The sequence below is a fragment of the Panthera onca genome, chromosome F1 (genome assembly GCF_046562875.1).
Source record: "Panthera onca isolate mPanOnc1 chromosome F1, mPanOnc1 haplotype 2, whole genome shotgun sequence".
NCBI classification, from domain to species: domain Eukaryota; kingdom Metazoa; phylum Chordata; class Mammalia; order Carnivora; family Felidae; genus Panthera; species Panthera onca.
This window is the reverse complement of record NC_138355.1, coordinates 56934944-56960849: the sequence shown is the minus strand read 5'-3', so window position 1 is coordinate 56960849 and position 25906 is coordinate 56934944. Positions and strand designations below refer to the sequence as shown.

The following is a 25906-nucleotide window of genomic DNA, read 5'->3' as shown; positions in this document are numbered from 1 at the left end:
TTTGAAGGCTAGGTCAGAAAACCTATTTCCTTCCTCCCCTCTTCCAAGGAGAATTGGCTCTGTCCTTTCTAAGGCTCTAGCCTGCTTTGTAAAGACTTATCTCATCTATGAAGAGCATTACACCAGGGCGGGGATGGAGGGCTGGGGTAGCTATCTGGAGCAAAACTCCCGGACGCAGGAGTGCTCTCAGTATTTCCGTATGTTTGGGTTAAGTGGAGGTTGGTATACCTCGGTTTTTTGAAGGAGAATTATGAGAAATATGCCAGGAAAAAGGATTTAGGTCAGATTGTGAACAGACTTGAATTTCAGGTTACAAAAACCTTGATTTTGATCCACAGCAATGGAAAACGTGAGACAGGGCGCTTGAGAACAGCATACTTTTTGAGTTGAATGAGAAAGAGGCATAAAGTTGGAGACAGGAGACCAGTTAAAACCACTCACTAGGAGATTCAGGCACTTGGAATTTAACCTGGAGAATACAGAGATGATTTAATGATACAACCAGCAGATCTTAGGAACTGACATGTTTGTTGTCATCACTTACATGCAGAAGTGTGGTATTTTTTGATGACTAAAGCGTTGTATAACCTACCCTTTCTCATAACAGTGACAATTCAAAGCTCACAAGGTATGTGCCTGTGTGCCCGCTATACTTGCATTCATTAATTTGTTTAGTAAACGGTCATTGAACATCTTCTCTCAGTCCAGCCCTAAGCTGTGTTCCAAGAATTCAGAGATGAGTAAGACAGGGTTCCTGCCTTCAAGGAGCTTCCAGTTTAATGGGAGAAATAAAATTAGGTACGAACGGAAAGGAGACTACAAAGGGATGGTGTGATATGCTGTGTTTCCAGGGAGGAGATCTTTCTGAGTTTGCAGGTGGAAAAGACATAGGTGGGTATGTGCGGGCATGTTGGGACAGGGTCGTGGGAGTTCAGGTGTGTAGTGACACAGGACGGTGAACAGGTATGAAGAAGTAACTATAAACTGCACTGACCTCAGAGAGCTTTTAGTTCTCTAGGAATGGCTCTCCCTTTACACAACGTTCTGTTTTGCTTAGCCAATGTGATTTTGTTACATTGGACAGTCCTCCCATGTGGAGACAGGATTGTGGAAAAAGAGCAGAGACACGGGTTAGGGGCTGTGATAAGTCAATGCAAGTTACAGTGGAGAATCAGTTTCTTATATGATTAAAAAACTTCCAACTGAGGGGCGCATGGGTGTCTCAGGCGGTTCAGCGTCTGACTCCTGATTTCGGCTCAGGTCATGGTCACGTGGTTTGTGGGTTCGAGCCCCACTCTGGGCTGTGCACTGACAGTTGGCAGAGTCTGCTTGGGATTTCTCTCTCTCCCTCTCTTTTTGCCCCTCCCCCACTTGAGCTGGCTCCCTCTCTGTGTCTCTCAAAAAATAAAAACATTAAGATGTTTTTTTTAAATTCCAGCTGAAAACTAACACTTTAAAATCTGCCCAATGGAAAGTTAATTCAGAACGTGGAAAAATTAAGGAATGTCAATATATATAAAACCTTATGTTGATAAATGTGACATGGTAAATTCAAAGCCATTCCAATAAATGTCAAGTTTAATACAGAACACCTTGGCCTGCAAATAATCTCTGGGAGCGAGGAAGATGGTTACGAATAAATATTTGAACCCTTTAAGTTGTTGATAATTTTTTAGTTACTCTGTTGGCTTTACAGAAAGGTGTGTGGAAAGCATTATTTTTCCTCAAGCATCTGAGACAGGGCTACCATTTCCTCCTCCTTCTTTTTTATAATGTTAAGTACATTCCTTTGCAGGGCTTAGAAATCTCTCTAAATCCAAAATTGAACAAAAAAGGCCTCCCCTTGTGCTTTTTTGTCAGGCTGATGAAGCTGTATAGAAATGTAAATGTAATATGAGGAACGGTATGTGGGAAGCCAGAATTGCTCTCTTCTCTTAACCCTCGCTCCCTTGTAAGAAAATTCTCCGATTTTGCTGTGTGTGTATGTCTCTTGTGTAAGGGCATTTAATTAGCTACAAGTTACAACAAAGACTTTTGAAAGGAAAATGTATCTGTGGTGCAGATGCCTTTATTTTCATTCGGTGAACAGCCACATTTTAACTCCCTTATCAAGAGCTGCATGAACTGCCCGGACTAAATTGGGAACATCTCCACACTGTTTGACAAATAGATTTTTTGTAAACTGATTTAGCCTTTTCATTGTTTGCATTTCATTATATAGCAGACTTCATGTCACAAAATCGGTATTCATTCAAAATAGAGAATTTAGAGATAGGACTGTAGCCTGATAAAAAATATTGCACAGATCAGGCCTATTAAGCATAAAATAATAGCAAGTCAGTGATCCAAGGGGTTGTTGTTCAGCAGGAAAGGGGCTAACATTCCGGAGGTCAGGAGTCAGACTCGGGACTTCAGATGTGGCCGTGGCCACATTTACAAGACAATCTGCAGGGAAAATAGTGAGAATGAAAGCGTCTGTCTGGATGGACTATAGAAAAGAGACAGGTTTGTCATTTGCATTAAACCTCATTCTCCCGCGGGGCCAGAGGTGGGAATTGTAGGTTTTGCTGCCTCTCGGCCTGTTCTGGAACACCTGCTCTGGGTTTCTGCGGATATAGAAGAGCCATAGTAGGGAAATCGACTTTGAAAAGAAGTTGAACACAGAGATTGTTTTTTTTCATTTTTCTCCTCAATCCTTTCGTTTGGATCAGTGGGTCTCCAACTTGAGCGTGCATTAAAATCACCTGGAAGATTTGATAAAATGCAGATTGCTGGGCCCCACCACCCTGGGTTTCTCCAGGTGAGCCCTGAGAATTGCCGTGAACAGTTTCCAGGTAATACTGACACTTCCCTTGGAGAAGCAGTGCTACAGACTCTCTGTGGCAGCCCCTAGAGAATCAGACGTTAGCATTTCAAAGCACCTGCCATTAAATCCACTGGGCAAGGGTCCCTGGCAGCCGTGTCACTTAACCTCAAGTAGCAAGTCCGGAAGATCATGGAAGACAGTTTGTGTACAGGGATCTTCTTTGCTAAGTGTTATTAAAAAAATAAAGCTATAATTGCATGACATCTTATTCTTGCCTCTTTAGGAATTCCTTTCTGTTTCCCACAGCCAGGCAGCTTTTTAGTTCAGTTTAATGAGTCTTTGGAGATCACCTTTTGTGCACTTGTCCTAAGAGCTGGGATTATTTATAAAGATGAACAGGACGCAGTTTTATTCTCAAGAAGCTTAGAGTCCTGGGAGAATCAGACAACTAAGAGGAAAACGTCAATAGCGTTTGGTTAGTGGCGATGATAGAAGATTCTGGGTCTCTGTCCTACAAGAAGGTCTCCCTGACCCCCCAGGTGAACTAAGAATTAAGGATAAGTAGGATTTTGCTAAGCAGAAGGAACAGGGAAAAGCAGAGAAAAATGAAATGCAGGCATGAGTGTTCAGGAATCTGCCAGGAGTTTGAAAGTTCTAGAATTTTTTACTTACAAGTGAGCTGATTTTTTTTTTTTCCTCTCTCTCAGATCTGGCATCTGGTTATCTCCATTCAGCACTACCCACCCCCCACCCCCAACACACGCTCTCAATTTCATTTATTATCTCTTAGAGACATAATCACCATTGGTTGTAAAACCTTTCAAACAATGCGTAAGAATATAAGGAAGAAAATGAAAAGCAACTAAAGTTTATTGTTTATGATACCCCTGTTCATATTTTATTTAACCATTTCACATCCATTTTTATTCTGAAGCACAGTGTTAGAACATACTTTTTTTGGTTTTTAATGTTTACTTTTTGAGAGAGAGAGACAGAGCATGAGTGGGGGAGGGGCAGAGAGAGAGGGAGACACAGATTCTGAAGCAGGCTCCAGGCTCTGAGCTGTTAGCACAGAGCCTGATGTGGGGCTCAAACTCATGAACCATGAGATCATGACCTGAGACGAAGTCAGATGCTTAACCAACTGAGCCCCCCAGGTGCCCCAGAACATCCTTTTAAATTATACCCAGCAACCCAGTGAAAACATTGTGTGGGTCACTTTTTTCTCCTTGATGCTTGAAAATATTGTACTTGTTTTAGTTAAATATCATAACCCGATGGATCCATGAAAATCTGGCACCTTGGCACGACATCAGCATCACACATGACAGCATCGCATGAAAGCCGAGGCCCAGAATGCTTTCCGGGTTGACTTAAGCTATGTGAGGTCACGCTCAACTTCCCCACTTTTTTCCTGTCTTTTGCAACATGGGCTGCAGTTTGAAATCGCCAGTGGACCTCTTCCCCCAAATACAACTGTGTGGCTGCCACTCTCAGAGATTCTGACCCAGTGAACTGGGGAGAGACCGAGGATTCTACAGTTTTAAAAAGTCTCCCTGCGATTCCACTGTGGAGCCAGATGATCTCATTCTGTGATTACTGTTGGGCTTTAGGACAATAGCATGGCCTCAACAACAAAAAATTGGTGCCTCATCAGCAGGACTAGGGAAGGTCTAGAAGTCACTTGCTTTTAGTGACTGGACTTAGAACATGGGCCACTGACATTTCTGCAGGTTAGAAGTAGTTTTTATAGACTATATGTAAGAATGATCTTTCCTTATATTTGCATAGTTCACAGTCAGCTTGGATTTACATGATCTCATTTGTTTTTGTAAATTCCTGATAAAGTAAAGCAGGACTATTTTTTTTATCCTCTCTTCCCTCTTGTTAACTATTGTTCTTTTTTTAATTTCAGTTTCAGTATAGGTAACATACAGTGTTATATTAGTATGATTGTTCTTTTTTTTTTTTAAGTTTATTTATTTTGAGAGAGAGAGCATGAGGGTGAGTGGGGCAAAGAGAGAGGAAGAAAGAGAATCCCAGGCAGGCTCCGTGTCGTCCGCACAGAGTCCCACACGGGGACTCGATCTCACGGTTTGTGAGATTATGACCTTGGCCGAAATCAAGAGTGGAAGTTCAACCGACTGAAACACCCAGGTGCCCCGATTGTTGTTCTTAACAGACGGTAACGCCAATTCAAAACAATTTAGGTACTTGCCCAAGATCACAAAGTCAACAAGTCGAAAAGCCAGAATTGAAACTAGGTTTTCCAATACCATGGTCATGCTATTACTTATACTTCCTTTATATGATTCAGTAATGGTAACATAATGATTCCGGGTCCTGTGGTAAGCAATTTACCAGTGGTTCTCAAGTCTCAATTTTGGCAGCATATTGAATTTACCTGGGGAGATTTAAAAACTCCTGATGCTGGAGATTATAAATTAATTGGCTGAGGTGCAGCCTGGGGATCACGGTTTTTCAAAGGTTGAAACCGCTGCTGTATAGAGCATTTCATTTAATCCTCTTAATAACAACGTGTGGTTAGAATCATCACCTTGCTAAAAATGAGGAAACAGGCACATAGAAGAGGTCCGTCCATGCACCAGCCCACCAGCTAAGGAATGGTAGAAGCCAGCCTCAAAACAAGGAGGGAACCAGCTCTTCCGGGTTGGTTGTCTGTCTCCCGGTTGTCTGCAGCTCTTCTGGGCACCATATCTGTCCCTCAGGATTTTCAGGTTTTTCCTTCAGATCTTGAATCAGGACAAGCTGAGTGAAAACAAGTGAGCATACACGAAGAGAAACCAAAGCACTGGATTTAAAGTTTTCTAAAAGTGCAAGAACCACATTCCTGTCCTTGGATCAGCCCTAGTAGTGGAAGGCAGTTTGTTTGCTTGTTTATTTAGGCTTTTGTTGTTGTAGGACTTGACTCATAAGACTCAGTGCATTGAAACATGAAGTTTAGAAAATCTGGATGGCAGTCAGTGAATAACAAAGTGAATTCGGAGCTATTTGTTATAATAGAAGCTGCATGTGTTCCTGATGGCGCTGCTGAAGAATTTTAGAGCAAAAGAACTAGTGATCCTCTACCCTAGCAGTTCTCACACTTTGGGGAGTGTCAGAATCTCTTCCAGTGGTCATTAAAACAGATTGCTGGCTCCAGCCTCTGAGCTGCAACCTGTGGGGCCTGAGAATTTGCATTTCTAACCGGCCTCCGGTTGATGCACAGTCTGCTAATCTGGGCCGCACACTTTGAGAACTACTGCACTAGTCCCATCCCATTCTTCACTGAAGCCCAATGAGGTGGAATGCTATGGCCAAGGTCACAGATGCCCGAGAACTGTTGCTTCCCAAGCATTTTTTTCTACCATATCTCACGTCTCTGGGCAAGATTGGGGAACTTCAGTGATTTTTTTTTTCCTCTTACCCTAAAAGTCAGGTGGATGTTAATTTGAGGGGATAAATATTTGTGTTAAAATATTGTTTAACTCTTCAGAAGCATCAGATTTGGGATGAATGATACAGTCTAGAAAGGCTACTCATTAATGTGTTGTAAACTGCCACTTAGGCATTTTCCTTTCTATTCTCTTAAGAAGAGAGGAGTTGATGACCCAGAAAACCAAGGTCTTAAGTAAATCATTCAGTTACCTGACACCAGTCAGGGCCACCTAAGGATGTAGATTTATTTATGAATACAACTTAAAATATGATTCAAAACTAGTAAACATTTGTCTAGAGGTTCTCTCCTGTGGCAAGGGTAGGAACAGGAGAGGGTTTTGCTATCACTATGCAATCTCTTCTTAAGAATAAAATGAATACTGGGGGCCCCTGGGTGGCCCAGTCAGTTAAGCGGCTGACTTCAGCTCCCATTCCCAAGTTGGAGCCCCAGTCGGGCTGTGTGCTGACAGCTTGGAGCCTGTTTCAGATTCTGTGTCTCCCTCTCTCTCTGCCCCTCCCCCACTCATGCTCTGTCTCTGTCTCTCTCAAAAGTAAATAAACGTTAAAAAAGAATTTTTAAATAAATACAAAAAAAGAATAAAATGAATACTGAAAAACACAGTCAACATTTTCTCCTAATTCATGGGGCAGGGGTGCGGGGATGGGAGGGAAATATAAAAATAACAACGCTTCTTTTCTCGTAAGTCTAAGTACAGTTTTATTTAGTGAGTAGTTAATTCTTAAGGAGTGAATATATTAGCCCCATTAAAATACTGACAAGATTTCTTCAGAGAAACACTGAAACTCATTTACAAAAAAATCAAGCAGCATGAATGCAATGATTTTGGGCAAAATCAGCAATTTCCTGGGCAAATACTTATTGAGTCTAAAATGTCCAAATTACAGTGCTAGGTACTGGACAGATGATTAAAAGCCATCAAGAACTTTACTAAATGGAAGGGTGCCCAGGTGGTTCAGTAGGTAAAGCATTCAACTATGGCCACATCATGATCTCATGGTTTGTGGGTTTCAAGCTACCACATGGGGCTCTGTGCTGACAGTGTGGAACCTGCTTGGGATTCTCTCTTTCTCCTTCTATCTCTCTCTGTCTCTCTCAAAATAAATAAATAAACTTAGAAAAAAGTTTACAAAATGGAGAACACAGAGAAAGTACAACCTACCATGATACAAATCAGATAAAGCATGTCGATGGTGCAAAGCATTATGGGACGCAGAGGAGAGAGCCACTGATTCAGCCTGGGGACCCCTGGAAAGGGCTTACAGAAGAACAGACATTTCAGCTAGCCTCCAAGGATCCGAAGGGTGTTCTGTGTACTTTGTAAATTTTGTTGTTAAGCATTTTAGCTAAGTGACAGCCAGAATTACAAAGAAAGGAATACTTTCTTTGCAATTCCACATGGTTTATTTATAAATATGTAACTTTCTCACGCAGTAAGAGCACATGAATTAAGTCCAGTAGAAATAAACAAAATGTTTACATTTACATACGGTACATCTCAAAATATTGATTGGGATTGAATAATTGAATAGGACTGACTGCTCAATCGATGGAAATGAGGCCAATGGGGGGGCCAAACTGGGAGGCTGTGACCACAGAAAGAGCCCATTAAAGCTAATACTGTCTCATTTAATCATCTTTGCTAATAGAGAAAACAAAATGTAGCCATGTTTCCTTCAAGATCTTCCTAGCCATAATATAGCCAGGACTAAGACACCTGGCAGTATGCGGTGCAGGCCCCTTCTACAGCCTTCTGGAAAGATTGGAGAGATGAAATCAATCCTGAAGATAACACTGATGTTTATAAAGCTCTTACGTTATATGAGTTGATTATAGTTTTTAGTTTTTTTTTTAAGTTTTTTTGAGATAGTGAGTGCATATGAGCTGGGGAGGAGCAGAGTGGGGGAGGGGAGAAAAATCCCAAGCAGGCTCCTCTCTGTCAGCACAGAGCCCAACTCAGGGCTTGATCCCATGAACCCCATAAGATCATGACCCGAGCTAAAATCAAGAGTCAGTCGCTTAACCGACTGAGCCACCCAGGTGCCCCAATTGCAGTTTTTTTTTTACGAATGACAAAATTTTAGAAAATTTCCAGGCAAATCTGTCGATTTTAAAATTTAATTAAACAAAAATGATGAAGAATGGTTTTGCTCCTCCTTAGGCCTCTTTGTTCTTTGGCTTAGATATTCTAGAATTAGACTTTAGCTACATCACTCTGAAACTTAGGGAAGCGAAACTGATTAACAGAGAGGTACACCGAACTTTTCTGGGAAATCAGTGATAGAGAAGGGAAATTGAGATCTCAGGTTTTCTTTCTGCATTTTATCTTCTCACTACTAAGGTATATGTTTATCCCAGGAAACTCACACAGGGCCGGGTACAGGCTGGGCGTCCAATACGTAGGTGTTTCTGCAGTAAGAAAGGGAGGGAGAAAGTATACAGCTCGTGGGAGCAGCTCTTTCACTTGCCTAAAATGAGTATTTTGGTGACCAACAATGTGTACTGGTGCCTGCTTTTCTGTACTCCTGTGTGTCTTTTAAAGAGGATGTAACAAGATTTATGGGAAACCGCTTGTGATGAAAAGTGCCAGAAAGGTGGAATTTAAAAAACAAGAAATTCATGTCCTGACTTTGCAACCTAACAAGCGAATGTCTTTGGGCAATGAAATAAACTCTTGGCCCTCAGTTTTGTCATCTACACAGTGGGAATAATAATAATAGAGTTTCTTCCTGCCTCACCAGGTTATTGTGAGGAACAAAAGAAGCACGTGTGAAACTGCTTTGTTGATGTTCAATTATAGCAAAAATATTAGATATTCTAGATATTAACTACAATTAAAAAATTATAATTTACAGCTATACTTCTTTACCTGGTTATATTTTAAAAATGTAAAGTTTGAAAAATCTGCTTCCTTTGTTAAATTTTACTTGTTTAATGTTTCAATTTCTCCAAGGGTGAATTAATCTGTTTCTTTTCTCTTCTCCCTGATGAAAATTGTCTTTGATTTATTTATTTAGTGTTCTAATTCAAGTGGTAACTGAACTCTAAAAAACTGGGGTCTTTAATTATGTTATTTGCTTTTCTGTAACACAAAGTTTGATTGGATAGGGCCTGACACAAATGGCTGTGCAGTGACAAACCACAGGTGAGATAAGAGCCCCCAGGATTTCAGAGTGACTATTGTCCTCATGTCCCCTCCCCCATCACCATTCCTGTTATTTTAATCTACCAGGGAAATGGGGAGGGAATTCTTTGCCTCACTCTCTTTTGCATCCAAACTATGGTTTTCTAGAAATGTTTTTGGCTCTCCCTGATGTGATGTGTTCTCATCCGGTGTCTTGCTCTTGGAATGAAACCACCAAACAGAATATGCAGGACTTGGTTAAAGAATTACAGGCAGTAAAGAGAGGAAGAGAGTGGCCTAAAGCCAAGACCTTTGTCTTTTTCTGCTGATTAATTCCCTTCTTCCTCTCCCATAAGAAGAGAGATCCACCTCCTTTCTGAAAGTGTTCAGTATTCAGTGCTGTTCCAGCATAATGCTGTGTAGAAATGGAGCTATATGGCCATTCTTCAAGGGAGCCTTGTCAACATTTAACCAAGGAGACCCTGGAATCCTTAATATAGAGATTTTTGTGTTGTATACAAGAGCTATTTTTGAACACTTTTATAAAAAAAAAAAAGGATTTGTTTTCAGGACATATCTGGGATATGGTGATTTTTAAAGCCTCACTGTCAGGTTAAATGAGAAAATGTTTTCATGTTACCCTGGTGAGGGTCATAGATTTAAGTACTGATGTGGCAGCATTGTTTTAATATTGTTTTTCCTTATCTAGTCCTTAGTCAGTATGAATATTTGGAAAACAGAAAAAAGAAAAAAGAGGAAGAATGTGATCTCTCAGAAGACTAATTAGGGAAGGACAGGAGCACTTTAGAACAGCAAATCTTGTCCTCTCATTTTTTTTTTTTTCCTTCTCTTTTGTCTCTTTCTACCAGCTCCCTCCTCTCCACTGACTTCTGATTTTTTTATATCATCTTATCGTTTAAAATTTTCTATTACATTGCTCTAATAATTTAACCGAATTATAATCTTTACATTCGGCAGCAGTAAACCAAGTAACAATATTGGTCATTCATTCACTCATCCACTCACTCATTCAAGACATCCTCATTGTATTTCTGTAACATTGACGGGAGTAGTTCCTGAGTTCCCTTGCTGGCTTTGGGGAGACCCTCAGAACTGGTGCAGCCTCACACATGACAGTTGGGGAGGGGTTAAGGTGGGAAAGGAGTGGCCACTTAATAAAAACTGGATCTCTAAAGGAAATGATAGGCCAAATGGCTTCGGGAAAGGACAAGTAAATACCCGGAGAGAAAAGAGAGAATTTATCTCTACCAGTTCATCCCCACGGCTTTTTAAATATATGAGTCTTTTTGTCTTTCTAAGCTTTTGGAGAAAGTGAAAGACAATTTGGTATACACTTGGGTATTTATCTCTTGGGATGTGATGTCCCTTGTCTCTTACTTCGGACCTTTGTCCTCCAAGGGCTCCTGTCTCAGCTGGAGTCCCTTGCACTGGAGTGTTGTCAACGACTGTGAGATTAACATTAAGAGCTTGTTACTAAGAAAGCGCTGGAAAGGGGAGACATGTAATCTTTTCTAATATGAGCTTTTCTACTACCTGGGTGTGAAACCTGGGTTAAGACTCTTAGCCACTCTGAGCCTTATTTTTCTCACCTGCGAGGTAACCAAGTTGGACTCATAATCCCTGTGGTCTTTCCCTGTCTGTAATTCCCTGTTGCCCAGACTTTGTGTTCTGCCATAGATTAGTGGCCATTCAATGTAACAAGAGCAAAGCCTTGTGCAAGAAATTGAGTTCTTGGAATATCTGATCAAAGGAGCTCCTGGGTGAATGAGCTTGTGCTCGGGATAGTAATAAAATCAACAGCATTATTGACTGAACCGCTAGGGTAGAGGGATGTGGAAGAATGTCTTAAAGGGAGAGAAAGGGTACACTTTCTCTCTCCCCTTCTTTCTGGTAAACAATGCACCACTGAATGCTGTGGAGAGTCAGCGGAATCACTTAACTTTCCCAGATCTGTCTTCTTCAGACTCATGCACAAAACACAATGGTTAGCTTTAAGGGGGACATCTTTCGTCCCCCTCATTATACTGCGCCAATCTATGCGCGTATGCCAGCAAGCAGTTCATATCCTCTTAGGGCAAACGTTACTGCTCTTTTCAGTGGGGGAAAACTTTTCTGTATTAAGCACCTTGAACTCCGAGTCAAGGATGAAGGCCACATGAGCTGACATTGCCATTTCTTTAGATCCCTTCTTTTATTTAGTGAGACTTAAAAATAACATGGCTAACATTTATGGGAGGCTCACTATGTGTAGGATGACAGTAAAATTTATTATCCAAACTGAGGCACTCTGGAGAGTGTAAGGAGGGAGTACTGTAAATTATTAAGTGAGGGCACCTGGCACAAGTCACAATGTCTTGGCCCATCGGGTCATACGGTCCCTCCCAAAGAGGACCAGACGCGGTGCTAAATTACTTTAAACTCTGTTAATCCCCATGACAATTTTACCAGATTGTTCTTACTGTTATTCCCATTTAATAGCAGAGGAAACTGAGAGTCAGATGGGTGGCATGACCCTAGGCCAAAGCCTCGTCTCTCATATTTGGACTTCAAGCCCGAGGCCTGCCTCCAGAGCCGGCGCTGAGGCCTTCCACGGTCTGCTGACTTCTGCCGGGGATGAGACACACACACACACACCCCTAATTAATTTGCCTTGCTTAGGGGAAGCAGATTTCTATCAAATGTGTTCATTTATATATATATTTTAATTTTTTTAAATGTTTTATTTATTTCTGAGAGAGAGACAGAGTGTGAGCAGGGGAAGGGCAGAGAGAGACACACACACAGAATCTGAAGCAGGCTCCAGGCTCCGAGCTGACAGCACATAGCCCGACGCAGGGCTCGAACTCACGAACCTTGAGATCATGACCTGAGCCGAAGTCGATGCTTAACCGACTGAGCCACCCAGGCGCCCCTAAATGTGTTCATTTATAAAAAGGAGCCTTAAAGAGTGTGTCAGACAGTTCTAACATAAGAAAGACCGTAACGTAATAGCCTCTAAGCCTGTTTATATGGACACCAGATGCTATATAGCTCCCCCCCTTTTTTTTTAAGTGGTCCTTCGAAAATTTGGACAAAGGGGTTAAAGGAAGCAACAGGAAAGGAGAACTCTCACAGAGTGTTGAACAGTCTTATAGGTCAGGAAAAACACACTTGATGCTTTTTTGATGTTTCATGGCTGTATACATTTTTAACTTTGACTAGATACTGAATGGGGAGGTTAAGGTGGATAATTTGATCGTTGTACTGGCACCAAAGCAAGTATTCCTTTATTCTAAAATCTGTCATATTTGTTCCACTTCCCCTTTGCTCTTGGTTTCCAGTACTGCCCCCCTCCCCCTTCCTCTCAGAGTTAAGCTACCCTTTATTTTGGACAACACTATCACACACATGATTGAGTCAACAATTTATGGCTTTTAAAAATAGGGATTTTGTCCTCTCTTAGGTTTATTGTTTATCATAATCATCTTTCAAGTGAAAAGGCTAATTTACTCTTTCTATAGGAATATTTTAAGCTTGATTATCATAATATTACAGCCGCCTGAAAAGGTCTAAAACGGGACATTGACCTTGAATGTTTTCTGCATTTAGCTCATGGTGCTTAACATTCAGGAAAGAATATAACTGCAACTCATTTATTAATGTATAATCTGAAAATGTTAACTATGGCTCTGTAAATACATGCCATGCAGATTACGAAAGGCTCATAGGATACTATAAAATGCGTTTGGTATTTTACCAGGGTACGTATGTTGGCAATACAGCATAACTAAAGTCACTTTTTCCCATTGGAGCTACTGTACTTTATAATTTATTTTTTCCTGATATTTTACCATGTATATCATTAGCTTGACAAAATGAAAGTAAAATAATCCCGAATTAATTAAACAGAAACCAAATTGCCTCCATCAGTTTCTCTTCCTTTGATTCTTTTTTTTCCCCCACTTTCACAAACACTGGGAAGAGTTTGGTGGGTTATGGAGGTGAGGTAATTGCTCCCCAGAGAATGGGCTCTTCACATGGACTTGGTAATTTGGGAAGGGGATGGATTTATAGGACAAGAGGTCTGTCAAAAGGAAAGGTTTTTATTAGTGCTTCTGTGGAAGTGATCACTTTCCGTAGAAATGATTGCTTCTTGCCAATCGAGACAATAATTTAAATATCAAAGCCTGTGCCCTAGAAATGAAAGGCAACAGAAAATGAGGTATGATGAATTGATAGCGGTTGGGTAGTGATATAAAGTGGTCATGCTGATTCCGAAAAGGAGTCTTCCTGTTCCCCGTGGGAAAGGTACGTGCTGAAGCAGGTTTACAACGTAAGAGAATTCCCGAAGCACAGATGAGCAAAGTAGGGGGAGACAAATGAGGTGGACCCGCTCAAGGCCACCCAAGTCCTGAGCAGGGCAGAGGGGATCCTCCTATCTAAGCCTCTTGCTTGCCCATCAGTGTTCTTTTCCCAGGGATGTTCACGGTGGGTTTTCCTTCAGAGTGAAAGATAGCAGTTTTTAACAGTCTTGGCTTGCTTTTTGCAGTATGGTACATTATCCTATACATAGTCTATCAAAGCCAGCAGGGAAGATGGTTCAAAAAGTTAGGCAGCTTTTTAAAGGTTTCATGGTCTTGAGGAAAGATCCACAAAGGTAGATTGTAAGGCCATTTGCAAATCTAAATTTGTTAGGCCTTGTTTAGTTTTAAATATTTAACAGATGACCAATGTGCAGTATAAAATCAAATTTGCTTCAGAAATAGCGTGACGACTATAGACATTTTAATACAGATTAGTCCTGTTACTTTTCGCAAAAGGAAGATGGGAACTAAATATAGCTATTAACATGCAATAATGGCAAGAATGAACATTTCTCATCATCTTTTAGCAACGTGAGGATTCATTGTTGGAATGTTTTAGGAAATGATTCTGACTAAAACACAGTAAAACTTCCGGTATAGAACACAGGAAGCTACCTTTTGTTGGCAGGTGAGTTTTGCTGGTTGCCGGTCTGTTTTTTTGAAATGGAAATGAAGTATATTTTCTGCTGGTGTCTGTGCATGAGTCAGGGCCTAAGGATGAAGTTGTTTGGATATTTCTGACCGTACTGTTTAAGGAAAAAGAGATTGAAACTATGCGCCGACCCAGGGCCTGATGCGTAATAGATGGATATTAACTAATTTATTAATACTCTGTGTGAAATAGTCCTAAGAGGTCCTTTTATTTAGTTCCATGTATCCTGCTTTGGGTAGACTCCTTGTGGTAAGATTGTGAAGTGTATTGCCTGATTAGCAATATGTGTTTATTCTAGGCTGTTTATCTATGTTTGTTTCATTTTTCTCCTCGTATCCTTTGTAGTTGAGATTCTAAAGGTTTATGCTCAGTTTTGCTCATGATGTGTTTGATTCCTGTGATTATCCACTGTTTCCCCCTTCAAGGTGAGACAACTGTGGCTGGGGAAGATTCTTGAGATGACTAAGCTGTGTGTTCATAAAATATTCTGGGAGCCGTTTCGCAAGTTTAGTGCAGTAGATATTATTTTAAATTTTAAATTGGTTAAACTGGATTCAAGACAGTAGGTGCAATCTTAGGTCCTTGACTTGTAAAGGCAACACTCTATTCCCAAAGGGAAGCATCCAGATCCGTGTGTGTACATACACTCGTATACTTCTGGCAGTTCAGAAAGCAGCTAGCTCAGTGGACACTGTATCTTGCATTGATGAAATATGGTGAGTGAAAGATCAGTGGGGACTATACACCGGATGTTTGTGCATGTTCCTCTGTGAGCACAGCAAAGACCTACACATGGAAGAATCTAAATATGTTTAAAATATGTACCAATGAAATCAAATGGTTCATAATTGGGCAAATAAGTACCCAAAGGGAAATAAGAAAATTCCAGGAAGTACAAGTTAACTCCTATGAAATGTGGTGACTTAAGGTCCATCGGTAAATAATTAACTACAAATCTTGTCTTTAAGAAGCCATTTCAAAGGAGTAATAAACAGGTTCTGTCACAGCATGATAATGCAAAGAAACCAAATACAGTACAGGATTCTGCACAGGTGCAAAATCTGAATGTGTTAAGTACTTTAAGACGGGTTGAGTGCATTAAATAACATTAAATAATCTTTATTTAAAAAGAAAAAGTCTTGAGAAAAAAATATAAGAAACTTTTTTTTTGGTATATTATTTAAAAATGTGTACAACTGGATCTATCAATTACCCTGAGAATTTTAGTTTGTTCAGAAATGAAGATCGTAATCTTTGAACCAAAGATGTTTTTCTTTCTTTCTAATGCAGCTTCCATATTTTTTATTGTATTTTAGAAAAATCATGTTTCTATTTCAAATGCCTTTTTATTTATTTTTTTAATTATAAAATGATTACATGTCTCATTTTAGATTGAATAGACCAATCTTTTTTCTTTTTTCTTTTTTTTTTTTCCTGGTGTCTGCAGAATGCTTGGATTTTCTTCTACATCTCAAAGCTCTTTTAATTCACTGCTCACAACCAAATTTACATCTTAATTGCAGAGTTCACATTTAACAATATAGACAGCATAATGCTACTGGTAATTAAGCTTTTACTACCTGCTTTTATACAGTATTCTCAGGCACAGTTTTTGCTATGTGAGTTCTCATCTAAAAACTTGTATGAATTTAGCCCACAAATAAAAGGAATCAGACCCATATCTTAGATATGGCTAAATACAAGGCAGGGAAATTGCTTTCTTCTGTGGGGGGACCAAATCATGTCTGTCATTTTTACATTCTGAATTTTAATGTGGCTGTTCTATTTTAGTGTTTTTTTTTTTTTAAAGACCTAGAAAATTTGAAAGGGTTCAGAGAGAGTTGAGTTCTGATTTAGTGACTTCAACTCACACCAAATATCTGAACTAATTTATTTTGATCTCAAAGATTATACTATTTATATCATGGAACACTTAAGGTGCAAAAGGTTGGTAGCAGTAGAGCTGAATTATATCAAAATGTGGGTCTTCCAATCTCCATAAGGTGGTAGTTTGTCATAAAATAGCTGGTATCTATTCCAATACATTTGGTCGTATAAAATAGACTGTGGTTTAAAACAGGACCTAAGAAAACTCTTTGTTATACGGAAACTAAAACACCTTACACATTATTGAAGGAAAAATACCTTTCTCTTCTTACACCACGTTAAAAAAAAAAAAAAAGAAAGAAAGAAAGAAAGAAAACAACACTTTTGATTGAGAATTCTTAGTTTCCTAAATTATCATCTGTAAGTGGCCAGACTCTGTGATGATTTACAAAATGCTTCTGGGTTGATTTTTTTAAAGCATTCAGAGTGTGTTATGTATAGACACAAATACGTACACTGCATTTTATTTGGAAACTGATGTTTTGGGTAAAATCGTATATTTGTATATGCCTCCCAGTTTGGAGGCTTGTATTGAAATAAGTATATGATTAAGAACACTTTTAGTGCACTGTGTAGTAATGCTCTCCATACCCCCCCACCCCCCCACCCCCCCGCCAAATGCAGTGTTTATTTTGTAAAGTGCAGAGATGGATTTAATGCACTATTTCCCCCTACAGCCCTGAGACCCCCACCCCTGTAACTGGAGAAGCCAATCTGTCCTGCAGTTGAAAAGCTATGCATTGTATATCTGTATGTAGGGAGGCAGGAGGTAAAGAAATGTTTATTACACTTATAATTTGCATGAGCATTCCCTCAAATGGCACTGATGCACTATTTCCTCTTCTGTAGTTGTGCAAAACTGCATTCCGCCTCGGAGATGACGATCCCAGGGGTTCACATGCCCGAACAATTTGGAAGAATGCCTTTGATTTTTAAAATGCCCAGTATGTATCAGGAAAGCAGGAAAAGACGCGATTACGAATAAATGGGAAAGTACAGCACTAAAGGCGAAGCAGCCCCCAGGGGTTGAAAACACACACAACGGCAGGACAAACTTAATTCTCTACCTTCCGCGGAATCCTTTCCCAAATTAACTGAGAGTGTGCGTGAGTTCTTCTTTTCAAGGCAAAGTAGGTCTTAGGTTAGAAACCAAAGACAAATCCCTCCAGTGCTTAGAGAGTTAAGTTAGTTATGTTTCTTTTGTAGCTTCCCAGAGAAAGAAAGAAAGACAGACGGAAAGGGGGGGAGGAAAGCAGTTATCTGCTGGGAGCGTTTCGATCGCTAGCGTCGCCGCTCCCTTTTTCTCTCCCACCGCCGGTTCTCAGTCCCCTCGGTTCTCTGCACCCTGCCTACCTGCCTGGCTCCGCTCGCTCCGTGCAGTCTCCCATCGCCTCCCTCCTGATTGGGCAGAGGCCCCCCAATCGGCTGCGCGGCTGGGCCGGTGGGACTGCATATGTAAAGCCCTACTTCATATTAATAAGCTCCAATCGGGGCTTTAAGTCCTTGATTAGGAGAGTGTGAGAGCTTTGGTCCCAACTGGCTGTGCCTATAGGCTTGTCACTAGGAGAACATTTGTGTTAATTGCACTGTGCTTTGTCAAGGAAACTTTGATTTATAGCTGGGGTGCACAAATAATGGTTGCCGGTCGCACATGGATTCGGTAGAACTTTGCCTTCCTGAATCTTTTTCCCTGCACTACGAGGAAGAGTAGGTACCTTTTTCTTTCCTTTTTTAAAACTCGTCGTGGGGGTGCGCGTAGGGGGTGTGTGAGTGTGTGGACGGAATGTATCTTTGCACACTGATTCAGGTAATGCCCTGGGTATTTTGTGTGCACGAGTGCTTGTTTGTGTCTGTCTTGTGCCTTTTGTGTTGAGGGTGATCTCCTAATTCAGTAAGTCGAGAATTGTTCTCTGACTACAATGTTACCTTTGAGGCAAAGCTCAGTGACTGTCAGTAAAACAGCTGTGTGACAGTCACTTCTTATTCAGGTGCTAAGAATAGGCACTTGGCACAAATGCTTAGTGAACTGTTAAAATGCATCTTTTACTAGGACCCATTTTCCCAAGGAAAGATGTTTTAAAATACAATATTCAAAATGATTTATACTATTGAGTGCCTCTTATGTATTTGCAGTTTGACAGATATTTTCAGCTCCCTGTCATTTCTTACCGCGCAGAGTTAGAGGCAAAATTGCACATTTACTAATTCTCCTTCAGAGAACAATTTAAAAACTAGCCCTATGCAATTCAGGGCTAGAATAATGTTATTTGCATGGTTAGCGTTAAGTCGGCACTTAACTGACAAATCAGTCCATTAAGTAACATGAGATTTTCACACATTATAAATATTTAAGGGGAGAAAAAACTAAAGAAGAAACACTAGTGACTTTTAAAATTTCCCCTTGAATAGACGATGTTCAGATTGTGGATTTGTGCCATGCTTCATGTCCAGAAAATAGAGAAAAGTACTTTTGTTCTTACATGCAGTTTAATTCGTATTTATGAATATCTTTATGCATATGGGTATATATATGTATTTGGAACCCTAGAGGTGGGGGAGAAGCGTATGGGGGGTAGGACAAGTAAATTAGGCATTCTTGAGTAAACGAGTAGGTCATAAACTTAATTTCAACGCACTGTTAAGATAAAATATTAGTATACCCCGGGAGCTGTCACTGGATCATCTTTCTGTTGAGTCAGTTATATTGCTTTGCTTTCACATTACAGTAATACCAACTGTTATAATTCTGAAAAGAGTGCTCTTGGCAAACATCTCTCTATAGATTGTGAAGAAAATCTAAAACTCTCGAAGACGAGGTAGTGCATTATAGGTAGATGTCCACTAGCTGTCCTTAGTGACTGCATATTGCATTGCTTTGTAATTAAGTCAGAGATGAAAAGTGATTTGCAGTCTTAGTGCCTGCTCGTGTCTGTATGAGTGTGACTGTGTGCATAGATGTGTATGCACACTCGCACGTGCATGCACACACACGCACACACTCACATACACACTCACGCAAGGTATATTCTCCAAGAGATGGACGTAGGGAGGAACTGAAAGATTGGAAGGTTGTGCCTGCTACACTTTGAAACACTCGAAGCAAGAAACAACCTTAAATTGTGTGAGAATAAAAATGAAAAACAAACAAAGGTAGGACTGCCCACCCAAGTGTAGTCTGAAGGTTGGTGCACCTGGGCTGTAGAATCGGCGAGTCTAAATGTCTTCTCAGGAAGGAGGCGTTATCCAAGCTCACCCAGATTCTGAACTTTCTCCCATAAATAAATAAACAAAACAAACTCTAAAAATCCCCCAGAGGCTTCTTTTTAAAGTAGTTTTCTTGAATTTAACTTCTTATAGCTAATTTGAATAATTAGTTTAGATAAGCCTCTTAAAGCAGATGCATTTAAATGAAATCAGGGCACATGTCCTTTTGGCTTTGGCGCAAGATTCAAACTAGCTTTCTTTTTGGCTCAATGAAAAGTCATCTTTAAAAAATACAGATTTATTGTCTGGATGCAGTTCTGATGGTTACGTGGTTCACTGGACAGACAGAAAGATCTAATGCTAAGCAACGCATCTGCCTCTCTGTCTCAATTAATAAACCACAGAATTTATACATGCTATTAATATTCATAGTAATTGTACTGGGTTAAACCCTATCACGTGTGGGTATACGCAGAAATGAAACCAGAGTTATGCAGTTTCAGAGGAAAATATTAGACAATTTCTGTTTTGGAGGCTGTTGAAAAAGATTCATACAATTTATTGACCACCATTAGGAGAGCCTAAAATGTTAACCTCTAACTATGTGTTTTTTATTTTAGGAAATGTGCCAGCACATTAAAGAGCATAATACTTGAAAGCTTGTTTCACATTTAATAGCAGTAATAACTGATAGCATAAATAGATGAAAATAATATATCTGCTCATTTTGACATATGTGTCCGTCTAATCATTCTAAATGAGTGTGCTCATCACATGAATCCCTTTCAACCTCTGATTAAAATGTAACATTGACTACAGGATTATAGAGCGGACTTAATTTTACTGACTGTTTTAACAGTTGTCACAGCTGTTGGAAGAAGGAAAGGCAATTGAAACACTCGAAAACAGGCAAGGCAAGGAGGGAACAGTTTAGTGAATTCAGCCTGATGGTTGAAATCCAGGCATTGCAAATGAAACAGATTTGTGTTTGGAAATACCTGTTTGGAGCTAAACAAGTTTTATTTTGTATGGTCCACTCTTTCTGTGTCAGGGTTTTGATTTTTTTTTTTTTTTTCCCTTGGCCTCATCTCTCCTTGTTAAAAGCTAACGTAGATTGAAACACAACTATCCAAAAGTAATACTAGAATGTCAAAATATATGAGATAAAAATAGGCAGGAAGGAAAAATGTATACAGTAACAACAACAACAAAAAGCCTAAATCAGAGCAGATAAGATTTTTTTTTTAAGAGGAGCTTGCCTAAGTCACTTTAGATATGATATTATTTGAGAACTATGAACAGATACTTTAAGTTTATTTTTCTAAGAAAGAATACCTAAACTCCAGACTTGGAGCTCATACTACTTTTCCTCCTGTTTTTATTCTGTAAATCTGTTGAAAACACCTGCAGCCTTAAAGGTAGGGGGTGTAGGTGGGGTTTTCAGATGATTTCTTTGTAAATTGCTGGAAGTGACAACTAGCTTGCACTTAGGGGTGACTGGAGAGTCTTGTAACCCTGCCCATCACAGCACTAAAGAGAACAGATCAATTCTGTTTTTCGGAAAATATAATAACCACTGTACATATCCCAAACTATGTCCAGACAGTGTGTATTATGTAACATATGATTTTTCTCCTAGGAATAAGCAAAAATAGGTGTCCCTGAGTTAATGGAATAAATATTGAATGGGAGTGGTGAGGAAATGGGCCCCCCATGTTTCACCAGCCCTTTGTGTCAGTGCATTTATGTATTACCTTATATACATTTGGTGGTAAGTTTAGAAATCCTCCTTTTACAGAAAGGGCTGGAATACAGCTTTCCCTTTCCTGGGCAGAGGCAAGGGTGATAGTGTTGGCTGGTTCTTATAGTGATGGTTTCTCATCTTAATGTGTTTATGGCACTGCTGCTTTATTTACTGAGCCTAGTGTTGCAGCGGTAATTAACCCATGTTATTAGCAAAGCCCTTGTGGATATCCATTAATTCTCTTGCATGGATGATCATTTTTCCAGTGTTTTCCCCCCAATAAGGTATCATTGTTCTTTTTTTTTTTAATTCTAAATTGACGGCCTTTGATATATTTCTTTGATTTAATCTGACCTGTAATATATACTGACCATCTTATAAAAAAGGATATTGTAATTCAGCTTTTAAAATTGCTAATAGAAGCTGAAGAAAAGATTTTTTTTGGTTTTCTTTTCAAAGTAAAAAAGAAAAGAAATTAAGGTTTAAAAAGGAAATAATATAGGAAATCAGGCTTACCTCCAGGTTTTAGAATTTACGGTAATTTGTGTCTTTGAGGTCTTTTAATCAGATTTTTAGTTAGTTAATAACACTTTAGGCATTTTTATAAAATATTGAGCCAGCAGAAAAATACTTGTGCTTCCTTTGCTGAGAAAAGATAAGGACCATCTCATTAGCTGGGCCATACTTTTGCAATTAATTTTAGATACATGGTGCTATTCATCAAAGAGGGCAGGTAACTTCTCTATGAGTCTATTTAACAATACTTTCACAATACCTTACTCCTGCAAGAACTATAGACAAAGAAGAGACCCTGCTTTTGGAAGGTAGGCATAATTCCCAGTCTCAAGTCCGTATCACTTGTGAAAAATTCCTCAACATTTGTTTTAGCCTAGTGACTGAAGAAAAGATTTCTTTGTTTTACTTTTAAAGTGCTGCGCAGCCCTGAAGGTTTTGCTTATGTGATTTCATAAAACAAATTAAAACCCCTGCTTATGGTTGATACTTTGTCATACAAGTGGCAATTGATAGCAGTGATTTCTGTCAAACCAATGAATAGCAAATAAACTTTCTAGAACCACCTATTAAGCATTGAAATAAGAGGAGAGCATTTGAGGTGTTTTGACAGAACTTTAAAGTCATTGCAGTAGATAAGCTTTGCTTGAAATTTTGCTTCATCGCAAATTCATGGAAGAGAGAAACAATACAACGTTGATCTGTTATAAGTGCATATGAGCTCCGGCCCTAGCCAGCTCTCTGGAGAAAATCTTTGATTACACTGGCCCAGTGTGTTCAGTTTTTATCTCTTTTACATCCACTGGCCTTGTATTAAATTGTCATTGTCCTAAAGCACAGGAGATAGAAATGAATTGCAGTTCTCTACATTCTCTGACAGTGAAATATTTAGGTTCTCTTTCTCCAATCATACTTATGTGTATATTTGATAGTGCAGGGATGACACCAGGCATCTCTGCTGCTTGACATTCTTCTTATTGCATTTTATGTGTTTTGCTATGGATTATTTTCATAGCCATGTGTGTATGCGTGTACACGGTCTATACAGTTACCAATACACAAATACACATACGGCACTTTAAAATCCAAAGCAGTCGGTAGCATGCACACATGTGTGTGTTTGCCTGTATGGTATGAAAGTGAAGTACGGACCTATAAGGGAAGACGTATATGCGTAGAATAGAGATATGCTGCTAAGAGTGTTCATAATACCTTTATATGACAAAGTGAATCTCAAGTATTTTTCTAACCAATTAGTTGCCAGCTAAATTTGCCAGGCATGATTTTAACCTGGAGCTAGGATTTCAGGTATTTGCCAGGTCCCGATTTTAAACTGAATTGGTTGAACTGTGTAGAAACACAGGTAACAGGTAACCTAATAAGTAAATTTGTTTCTGATTTCATGAATTTTCTAACTGTGATCATTCCTAAATTCAATATCTAGTAATCATAAATAATTTGTAAAATAGGAAATAAGCTACTAATATTAAAGGCATAATTTAATGGTGTGGGCCCATATCCAAGAAATAGTTTTGAATCAGATCTTGGCTGCATTCTTTTTTTATACAGAGGCTTGACAGATATATCTGAATGTAAACATGATAGCTCCCAAATAAATGCAAAAGAGGACTTTTATTTGTCTGCATTACATAAATATGTCACTTTCTTATTCTTTTTCTTGCTGAAAGCCACTATAGAAGACTAATAAGCGTTATATTTCTCGAAAGTACATCACAGATTTTAGTATTTTTGAATTTTACTCTAAGAGGTAAGTTTAGAGACCTGTGGTTTTGCTTAGTAAATCAGAATGAGTGTTGAGAGAGAACATTTACCTAACTGCACTTTCTATTTTAATTCTTGTTCTTATTTATATTCTTGTTTAAATTCCCAGATTCATTTCCTACCTTTACTTGTATGTATAACCCTTGAGCCCATTTAATGTTTGGTTGTTTTTATTTTATTTTATTTTTAAATCTTGCTGTTTCTTTATGCCAATCCATCAGACCCAAGTTAGTTTCTTTATTATCTGAGGGTGATAAGTGACAGGCTTTGCCTTTGGAAGGATTTACCTGGCATCTTATTCTGGTTTCCAGTTCATTTTAGACTTCTACTTTCTACGATCCAGCAAACCTCAGCTGCTAAAAATAATTTCCATTCAGAGTTTTAGCAAACACATCTTTCCTCTCTACTTTTTCTTTACAGAAGTGCCAGGTGTTTCTTTTTCCTGATTTGGACAATATTTCTCAATATTTTTCCAAATTCTAGCAAATTATACAAAACCATCAAATTGAAAGGATTTCAATTTTGTGGTGTGTGTGTGTGTGTGTGTGTGTGTGTGTGTGTGTCTGCGTGCATGCGGGGCACATGCATGTATCCATTCCCCTTTTTAATTAAACATTTTTTTTAAATGTTTGGAGGAAACGTGCTTTTTATGTTTTGATTCCTTCAAATGTTATGCCATCATAATTTATGGCAATGAATGTATATTTGGAAGAGAGCTCACTAGGGCAGAGCATTAAAAGAAAAGGTGCAGTTTTAAATAAATTGACTTCTCACTGGTCAATTAAAGTCCATTTCAATATCCTGGCATAGATCTCTCTGTGCATTTGAATATAGATATGTAACATTCAGCACTGACCATTAGAAATGCAATCTATGGCCGTGGCTCTGGCACTTAGAATCTATTTAATACTTACAGTGTTAAACTCATGGACAGCCTACCTAAGATTAGATTACATTGTAAAAAAAAAAAAAAAAAAAAAAAAAAAAAAAAGAGAGAACTTGAAACTAAATTTATATTTTAATTATGAAAGGCAGTCTTTGTCATATACATTCTTCTGTGCATTCTCATGTTTCTTTGAGTGAAACAAAACTGCATATATACTTTTCATCATTTTGATTGGAAGTACACATTATGTGTAATATGCTTTGGCAACACTTACCTAGCCAAAGAAAACAAATTAATACTGGGCATACTGAAGGCTGTCAGGCATATCACAAATGTGTCAATTTGACTTTGCTTCCTCATACACCTTCTCCTACTAAATAAAAGGGAAGCTACCGATAAATTCTCATATTATACCAGAGATGGATGGCTAATAGGAGTGTAATGAAAACCAGCTTGCTTGCTTCCTTCTCTTTAAAACTCTATGGGAATGCAGATAGCATTGATAATCATGAGTTTTGCATACACACACAAAAAAGGAGTATAACTTGAACTTGTTCAGATCTTTCTGCTTTTGTGGAAGTAACAAAGGGATTTATTTTTTTAAAAGTCTCTGAAGTGGCGAACCTCAGTTGCTCCTCGGTGTGAAGTAAATAAAGACTTGAAGAAGTGGAGGGTCAGAAGGAGCCTGGGCAATCCATCTTGAACAAGGGACATCTCTTTTTGTTGCACTGTGCATACGTTTTCTGAGAAAAAAAATCTTGTGCTTTCTTTTCTTATGCCTTATTCAAAATGCAAAACATGAAAGTTTGAAAAGAACTTACGCACAGAAAATAGAAGCATATTAATTTCTTTCTCCTCCATGATCAGAATGTTCTCCTTGTACATGAAAATTCCTTTCTCATTAATTCTAGGAAGAATTTTACTTATTGATAATGGCTTTTGAGAATTTAAATAGAAGACACATTCAATAAATATGTTTACTTTGTTTTTAATATAATGTGAGTTTAAATGCTTTAAAAGTTTTTTTTTTCCCCAAGGCAATTATGATACTGTTACATTTGATATTTATAGGAATGTTTTTGCTTTGAAAAGAGTGTCTAAAATTATATCCAGAGTTACCAAAAATAGAGAGTGATATGAAAAATTATAGAGACCAATGTACTTATTTAGAGAAAAAAATTCAAATGTGAGGTTGTTCAATCGATTGCCCTTTGCCCTCCATAATTCCAAATGATCATAGAACTTTAACTTCTCCAGAAGTTAAATGCTTTCTTCATCATCACTAATCTATTAAAACAGACCTGATATTTTGAGGGGGAATATTATACCTGTAACCAACTGCCCATGACCATAGAAAGGGAACGATGCATGTGGTTGACGAGAATTCCATCTGTTTCCTATGAGAAAGCGACTGTATACAGTTGGTGCTGGGGCCGGCAAATGACAGAAGCATCCTTTTATCCATAGACTTAAATGAGACCTGCCTC

The 25906-nt window shown here is 38.9% G+C and overlaps 1 protein-coding gene across 6 annotated transcripts in view; it reads left to right on the top strand.

Annotated features, from left to right (window-relative positions):
- Window positions 1–25906, top strand: part of ESRRG (estrogen related receptor gamma) — a 625896-nt gene that overhangs the window by 380506 nt on the left and 219484 nt on the right. The window contains exon 1 of one of the 6 annotated variants that reach the window (XM_060644353.3): window positions 17796–17997. The exons of the other annotated variants lie outside the window; for them this stretch is intronic. Within the exon in view, the coding sequence (XP_060500336.1) occupies window positions 17942–17997 (56 nt within the window). The 5' untranslated portion in view covers window positions 17796–17941. Of the gene's footprint in view, window positions 1–17795; window positions 17998–25906 lie in introns of those variants that run through there. 6 annotated transcript variants of the gene reach the window in all.